This window comes from Entamoeba invadens (assembly GCF_000330505.1).
Source record: "Entamoeba invadens IP1 unplaced genomic scaffold scaff_1105074725643, whole genome shotgun sequence".
NCBI lineage: Eukaryota > Evosea > Mastigamoebida > Endamoebidae > Entamoeba > Entamoeba invadens.
In genome coordinates, this window is record NW_004191777.1 from 647116 (window position 1) to 655457 (window position 8342).

Below are 8342 nucleotides of genomic sequence, written 5' to 3' on the forward strand. Positions count from 1 at the left end.
ATGTACGTTAGCCCAAAGAAATTCCTATATTTTTCTGTAAAAACACGGGTTTTTACTAAAAAAACAAATATTTTCGAAAATTGACTTATATATCGGTATAGTTTATTATTTTAATATAACAATAGAAATAAATTAGTTTTTCTTTGGGCTAAGGTTAATTTCCTGGGCTAAGGTTTAATGGACCAACTGTAATCTTAATAAAAAGGGGTTTGTAAACCAATAGTAAAAACAACCAATTTTGTCAATCAAATTAAATCATCACAAGAATTGACCCAACACTGTTTTGTAAGAGTTCGGGAAAATGCCCTAACTATTGCCTTTTTTTTTAGTAAAATCCCCGACCCAATCCAGTTTGTATTGTTTAAATTACTCAAATTACAAGTGCTTTTTGTTGCAAAAAGTCCATTCATAAAACTTCATTAAAAATGTTCGTTTGGTATAACTCAACCATACAAGTGTTATAAATTAATTACAAAGAAATTAAAACTTAAACTATTTGAGTAAAGATTCACGCATTCACTTGATGAATAAGGAGAACCATTTTCAAAAGTAACACTCGACTTTTAATCCAAAATTGACGAATTGTGGACTGAAAAACCCTTGCAAACTTGTTAATTCCATGAACAAGTCGCCGCTCTTTACGCCAATATTTATCCCATCACCCGTTCTCTCAAATGATGAGTCTGAGAGTGAAAGACTTTCTCTCATCGATCATTCTGAGCTTCATTACCAAAACAATGCCAAGACTCTTCGGAGAAGAGTACACATAGCCATTTTCTTCGGGGCTATTTCCTTTGTAGGCTTCGTGACGTTGTCTGCAATACTGTATACTTTCCAAATAATTTAATTATAATTATATTAATAACTAGAATTATCAGAATTATAATTAATAATACTAATATATTGTAGTTAAAGAAAAAATTTAAAATTCACTCTTCGATTATTAAAAGTTAAATTATAATTCAGTTAATAAAAAATGAACTCAAATACTCAATACAAAAAGTAGTGTGTGTTTCACGACTCGAACATCAATTTCTTCATCTGTAAAAATATCTCGCAGTCAACAAAAGAAACTTTAACTCCACGAATGAGACTTTGCATGAAATCATTTTTCAAAATGTTGTGGTGCATGACGAGAATTAAGTTGTTTCGAGCTCTTGTGATTGCCACATTCAGTCGCTTTGCGTTTTCTAGAAACGAAGACTCTTTGTTTCTTACAAAGGAAATCATAACGACGTCTTTTTCTGCTCCTTGGAATGCGTCTATTGTTGCTACAGTCACATCTTCTTTCTTTAAGTCTGTTGCTAACAACTCGCATTGTTCTTTATAAAACGCCATCACACCGACGTTCTTCATATCGACTGTTCCTTTGATCTCATTTACTATTTCTTTCATCACAACACGTTCATAAGAAGAGGAATAACTCCCTTTGGACATCTTCTCATCATCAACTTCATGATAAAAGATGATGACTTCACTTCCTCCTTCTATCAAACTCTTTCGCTCCAAAACGTTATCCCCATCAACAAGAAGTCCGTGGTAATACATCCGATTGACGATTCCACTAATTGGTGGAGAACATCGGTACTGCACATTTAACATCAATGGAGTCTCTATGGATAACACTCGCTGAAAGATAGTAGCACACCGATTTTCAATTTGAAGAACTGGATCGAGTTGCATTGGATCACCAACACAAACAAGTACTTTGGGGGTGAACCGAAGGAGTGGGATCAAGATAAGGGGTTCAATCGTTTGAGTCGCTTCATCTAATAAAACAACGTCATATTGGTCTCCTAATAACTCGTTTGTGGAAGACGCACACGTTACACCAACTATTAAAGACTTTTTGATCTCTTCATTACGACGTTTGATCATCCCAGACTTCCTTTCTTTGATTTCTTTCTCAACTATTTCGCGCTCGGCGTGTGTCAGTGTCACATCCTTTTTAATTGTGCGGAGCTCAGAAAGCCCATTTGTCTCCGATAAAGTGTGAGGAAGAATCAGCCGACTGATCTTCTTCAGTGAACCAACACGAGAAAAAGAGGTAAACCCTTTGGATAACAAACTTTCGAGTACTCGGTCGACTGCTACATTGGTGGAAGCACACACCAAAACTCTGTAATTCAACGACGAAAGCAAAATGCACAGAACTGAGAGTAAATGCGATTTACCAGCACCAAAAACACCATGAACGAGTGTTAGCGGAGGAAATGCACCTAACAAAGATAACACTACATTTTGAATGACACTTCTTTGAGGGGTATTTAAAGAATACTGATCAATAAGAGAGATGTCAGGCATGATTACATTCTCTGTTTTGGTGAAGGTGTGAAACATTAAGTAATTCAATAACGGGGTGATCAGGGTTGGTGGGGTAATGGACAGTTGCGTCAATGTCTGTAACATTAATAATTCAGTTGAAGAACACGACGCGTTCAAAACTGCACATTTCATGCGTTTAAAGTTGGGAGGGAATGGAGTCACGACGTCGACTGCCATCAAACCGTCCGATGTAGGCGAGTGATATAATGCGGCCACTACATAAAATCGACTTGACAACTTATAAGGGTATTCCTGTGGTAAGACAACCCACAAATCGTCTTTCTTAAGTCCTCTAATATGTTACTCTAAATTCATTTGAGTTGATAATTATAGTTTAATTAATAATAATTATATCATTAATAATTGTTCTTATTAAATTTATAAATACTAATATTAATAACAAACTTAGTTTTACTAAAGCTATTAATTTTTAAGTACCAAGTTGTTTTGGTTGTCTCATCATCACCTTCTTCTTTGGGAAGAACAATTTTATTTGAAACGAACACTTCTGCGTCTGGAAATGCTATAATACCAGAGGTATAGAATGCTTGGAAATTTAAGTCTGTTAATGATATTGATGTGTCAAGAGAAAGTGGCATATCAAAACGCATTTTTAAAGTGTCAAGTTTGGTGTCGTCCCATTTAAACGCTTTACACTTCCGTTCTGGACATGTGTAGAATGGCTTGCCCTTATTTGGCCCATCTTTGCGACAAATTTGACATTTGGCCACACCGTGCTCACATATTTTGAGACGACCAGAAGCACCAAGTCCTATTGCTTGTGTATCAACTAACGTGTAAAATTGATGAGCCAATTCCGCGAAGTGAAAATTCATTTCGTTGACTACGATATTGTTCATATCAGTCACGTACTTATCTAAAGAAGTGTATCGGGCAAGACAAGTGTCTTTGAAGTTACGAAACTTCTCAAGAACTCTCTCGCTGTCTGTTAAGTTCATTGGAAATGTCAGCATTTGCATAGCCTTTGGCACTTTAAAAGCATTTCCAAGAAGTCGTGTGCGTTTCACCAACCCATTTGAAAGGACTTTTTTTGTAGTAGGTTGAGCTGTATCGCAATTGATTTCACTTTTTAATTTCGATAGAGTTTCCATTATACTAGTGTGTTCATTCTTTTCGACTTTTGCATTTCCTTTTGACTCGGCGATTTGTTTTGAAATGCAATTTGAATGACTCAAACGTTGTTTCTTAGTATCGTCTTGATTAACACTTTGAGGGTTTCGCTCTTTTTTGATGTCGTGAATTTCATTGCTTTTCTGTTGAGGAATTTGTTGTGGTTGTGTAAAAATGGTGAGAAGAGAATGAACAGTGTTTTTAGGCTTTTCTTCCGTCTTTTTAATAAGAGGATCTTTCAAAAGACTTTTCTGTGGGGTCATCGTGAGGAGCGGTTTAATCGTGTGGTGGAGTTTTCTTGGTTTTGTTAGTTGCGTCAATTTAGTTTGTTGTGTTGTTTGTTCGACTTGTTTTGGGAGTTCTCCAGATGCGACTGAGTCGATATCGACTATATATTTTTCTAATTCAATGAGGTCTCCAATGTTAGGTGGGGTCTTTACTATTTTCGATGTCAAATAAACATGTTTTGTGTTTTGGATGTCATACACTTCAAACTTGTGTGTTGCTGGAATGTACTTCGCATAGCCGTCTTGCCACTTTTTTTGTTTTTGTGTTTTTTGTGTTGTGAAGAGGATGTTATATTCCATATAACTGTGTGCTTTTATAACAATATATAAGACTTCAATTGATTGTTCTTTCACTTTCTCAAATAAACTATTTAAATAAATATCTATTACTATTATTGTATTTAAAAATCAATTGTAAAAGTATAATTTTTTTATTATTGTGGTAAAGTTTAATAAAGTTAAAAGAAATCTTGAACATAATAAGAACTACAAAAAAATAAAAAAGATCAACGTAAAAAATTTTCAAATAAAACGAATGAAAAAAATTTTACCGTTTCTAAGTCAACTTCCAACTTAAAAAGAAGAACTTTAAAATTTTATCCAGCGAAAACATGGCTCAGCCAAACAATCCAGACGCGACCACTGTAAAATTGGTAGTAGTAGGCGACGGTGCTGTCGGAAAAACATGCCTTTTGATTTGCTATACCACAAACGAATTTCCAAAGGACTACGTTCCAACAGTGTTTGACAATTACATAGCACCAATGACGGTTGATGGCAAGGCGATAAACTTGGGGTTGTGGGATACGGCCGGGCAAGAAGACTACGAGCAGCTCAGGCCATTGTCCTACCCAAACACAGACCTTTTCCTTCTCTGTTTTTCGGTAATATCGAGAACGTCCTTTAACAATATCACAGCAAAGGTTTGTTGCTTATATTTACAATATTACGCTCAATTTTACCGCTTAAACATACTCTCGTTCCTCCCAAACACAAACGTGATTGTCTCATTTTTAAACCATTCAACGTGGTATCTCGAATTATAATTTATAGCATCTCAAAAATTGATAAAAAGTGGCTTCCCGAGATTCGTCATTATGAACCAAAATGCCGCGTCATGCTTGTCGGAACGAAAACCGATTGCCGAAACGATGAAGCTGTTCTTCGTAAATTGGCCGAAGACAATCAAAAACCATTAACAACAGAAGATGGCGAAAGGCTTGCCAAAGAGATCAAAGCATCGTGTTATATGGAATGTTCTGCTTTGACACGTTCGGGTCTTAACCAAGTATTTGATGAAGCTTTACACACAGTCTTGAACCAAACGCAACAGGCCAAAAAAACGAAATTTTGCACCTTGTTGTAAACAACAGAACATTTCCTATTTTTTTGGTTTTAAATTTTAATTACTTCATCTAGTTTCTCAAATGATTGTTACTAGTATTTTATATAAAATTATTTATTTTTTATTCAGTAAAATTGTATTTTTTAATATTTGACGATTGATTTAATTTAAGCAATAAATACATTAAACTAAAGTCTGTTTTCTATTTAACGATATTGGGTTTTTACTATTATTTATAATAACAGTATTATAATTTATAATAAAAATAAAGTTGTTTTTCAAAAAAATGGTTTGTATTTTATTTTTTTGTTCTTTTTTTAAAAAAGTGTGTTAAAAATAACAAAAAACAAAATGACTAAACAACTGAAAAATTTATAAAGCCAAAACGAATTATAAGTTGGCGTTGAAATGTGAATACGAAGAAATAAACTATGTCAACTAAATTATTCAAAATGAATAAAATGTCATATTTGATAGAGCAGACGCGTCAAATTATCATTTGAATCAAATTGAAAACGACAACAAGTGATTTGGAAAAAAGTCAATGCTCAGGATTTGTTTATCATTAGTTTTAATTAATGACAATTTTATTAATAGTTAATGGTTTTTAATTAGCGATATTGAGTATAGTAAATAATGGTTTAATATTTTCGGTCTAGTTCTTTTCTTTGTTATATTTTTAGAATATCGCTAAATAGAAAACAGACTTTATAATAAAATTCTATAAATATCTTTTATCTTTAAATAATAATTTTTATTATTTAAAAGCTAAAAACAATCCGACATTAATTTCCAAAATGGATTTGTAAATTTAAAAATACTTTTAAAAAAAAATTACACGAAGAGTTAGATTAACTATAAATAGTAGTTTTTATTATTAGAAATAGTAAGAAATGAATGATATTTCTAATTTGTATAAATCCACAAACTCATCACTATACTATCAAATATAGTATTAACAAACCATTAATAATGTATTGAAAAATTAAATATAGAATTACATTGAGAACTTTTAAATTAGATATAATGTCAACAACTTATACCCCACACGTAATATTAATCACAGGAGGTGCGGGTTTTATTGCGTCGCATGTTGTCATCCACTTTGTAACGAAATATCCGCAGTATCAAATTGTCAATGTTGACAAATTAGACTACTGCTCTTCGTTGAAAAACTTAGAAGAGATTGAGAATGCTCCCAACTACAAATTCTATATTGCTGATATCACCGATCCACATACCATGCAGAAGATATTTGATATGGAACACGTTGACACGGTCCTTCACTTCGCAGCACAGACACATGTCGACAACTCCTTTGGCAATTCGTTCCAATTCACACACAACAACATTTACGGCACACATGTCCTCTGTGAAGTCGCAAAGAATTCCAAAGTCAAGCGTTTCATTCACGTCTCAACGGATGAAGTTTATGGGCAAGTCATTGGTAACGCAGCAACTGAAAACTCTTTACTCAACCCGACAAATCCATATTCCGCAACTAAAGCAGGCGCCGAGTTCATCGCAAAGGCCTATTATCAATCATTTGGTCTTCCTCTTATAATTACTCGAGGTAATAACGTGTATGGCCCTCACCAATTTCCAGAGAAGTTGATTCCCAAATTCATCACCTTATTGGACCGAGGACTGAACTGCTCAATTCATGGGAGTGGTGAAGAGAAAAGAAGTTTCATCTTCATCTCCGATGTCGTTGCCGCATTCGATTTAATACTCAGAGAGGGCGTGATAGGCGAGACTTACAACATCGGCACCGATCGTGAGATCTCAAACTTAGAAGTCGCTCAACACTTACTCAACATCTTTGCTGTTCCAAAAGCCGATCAAGAAGGCCGCATTTATCATGTCGAAAATCGTTGTTTTAACGATCAACGATATACCCTTGACATATCTAAATTGAAAGCATTAGGATGGGCTCCTACTGTTGGGTTCGAAGAGGGATTAAAACTCACAGTCGACTGGTATTTATCTCACAAAAAGAATTGGGAGAGAACTGATGAAGCCTTAGTCCCACATCCACGCTTCGGTCAATAAACTACTTTCAATTGATTTGTTCCCACATGTTCGCGTCACTCGTTCTCACCTCAAACCGGATTATAAAAAACGATCAATCACATCGACACGTGAATAAGAAATGTTGAACTACAATTTATCCCCACACCATCGAGCGGTTGCGTTGCAAAAACTTCTTTGCATTCACCGCGTCCTTCCCGACAAAATTCGAGACACTCCCTTCCCTCACTATAATCGGTCGTGTCCCAAAGATCTCCGCGGGATTGATCTTCTCATTCTCTTTAATGATTTCCTCAAGCTTCTTTTCATCTCGCGCCCAACTCATTTGTTGCACTATTTTCGCCTTTCGAGTGCGCTCGCGTAACCCTTCGTCACTCGAGTTGAACGGTGAGATCGGATACCCAGTCGGCTTCCCATCGCCTTGACCTTGCGAATTTTGTTGTGCCGTTGATACAGGGTGAATCGACAATTGTTGTTGTGGCCGATTTTGTTGGAATTCTCGTAAATGATTCCCAAACAAATGTTTTGAACTTGCTTGTGGCATTGGTGTAGTCTTATGTGCCGTCTTCATCTCGCTCAATTCTTGAGCGCTAATTTGCATCTTCGTGTTGTCAACGAGTTTTGGTTTATCCATTCGTGTTGGTGAGTTGCGTGGAGAATTCTTTGGCGAGTATTTCGGTGATACGTTGACCATTTTAGACAACGTCGAAGGACTTCCAGCGGCCTTTGGTATTTTTGTGTGTTTCATCGGTGACAAAGGATATTTAATAACGTTCACAACTCGGTCTTTGCCCATCTTCTCGGGCTTTTTCTCTTTGTCCAATTTCTTCATATGTAATGAATTGACGATGTCTGTACTAAAATTTGGATTTAATGGGATGTCACTTTGTTGAACGGGTTGTTGGATGGGCTGTTGAATAAGTTGTTGAACAGGTTGTTGGATTTGTTGTACTAAAGGTATTGGCTGAGGGGGTTGCATCACTTTATCATCGAAATTGGGAGGTGGTTGTGTGTTCCCATCAAGAAAAGGAATAAGTCCGGAAAAACGCGGTATTTGAGATTGATTGACATCGTCTCCAGCCAACGGAATTGTTTGGTTCTGTGGTTCGATGATCATGTCTGTGTGTGCCGGTTCTACGAATAACAATTTGATCTTGGAAGAATTGATTTGGATTGGTGGAACACAATCGGGGAGTTCGTAGAATGAATTTTCAAAGTTAAGA

The 8342-nt window shown here is 35.6% G+C and overlaps 4 protein-coding genes across 4 annotated transcripts; 2 read left to right on the forward strand and 2 right to left on the reverse strand.

Annotated features, from left to right (window-relative positions):
* Positions 1-1014: 1014 nt before the first annotated feature.
* Positions 1015-4043, reverse strand: EIN_084750 (hypothetical protein; the record flags this gene model as incomplete). The annotated part of the gene is made up of 2 exons (XM_004184571.1): positions 1015-2617; positions 2731-4043. 2 exons carry the CDS (start codon positions 4041-4043, stop codon positions 1015-1017), a joined length of 2916 nt encoding a protein of 971 aa, XP_004184619.1.
* Positions 4044-4354: 311 nt separating this feature from the next.
* EIN_084760 (RAC GTPase, putative) lies at positions 4355-5109 on the forward strand (the record flags this gene model as incomplete). Its single annotated transcript, XM_004184572.1, has 2 exons — positions 4355-4666; positions 4819-5109. The coding sequence occupies 2 exons, from the start codon at positions 4355-4357 to the stop codon at positions 5107-5109; spliced, it is 603 nt and encodes a 200-aa protein (XP_004184620.1).
* A 1005-nt stretch (positions 5110-6114) lies between these two features.
* On the forward strand, positions 6115-7140 carry EIN_084770 (DTDP-glucose 4,6-dehydratase, putative; the record flags this gene model as incomplete). Its single annotated transcript, XM_004184573.1, has 1 exon — positions 6115-7140. One exon carries the CDS (start codon positions 6115-6117, stop codon positions 7138-7140), a length of 1026 nt encoding a protein of 341 aa, XP_004184621.1.
* A 115-nt stretch (positions 7141-7255) lies between these two features.
* On the reverse strand, positions 7256-8236 carry EIN_084780 (hypothetical protein; the record flags this gene model as incomplete). The annotated part of the gene is made up of 1 exon (XM_004184574.1): positions 7256-8236. The coding sequence occupies one exon, from the start codon at positions 8234-8236 to the stop codon at positions 7256-7258; it is 981 nt and encodes a 326-aa protein (XP_004184622.1).
* Between the last annotated feature and the right edge of the window lie 106 nt (positions 8237-8342).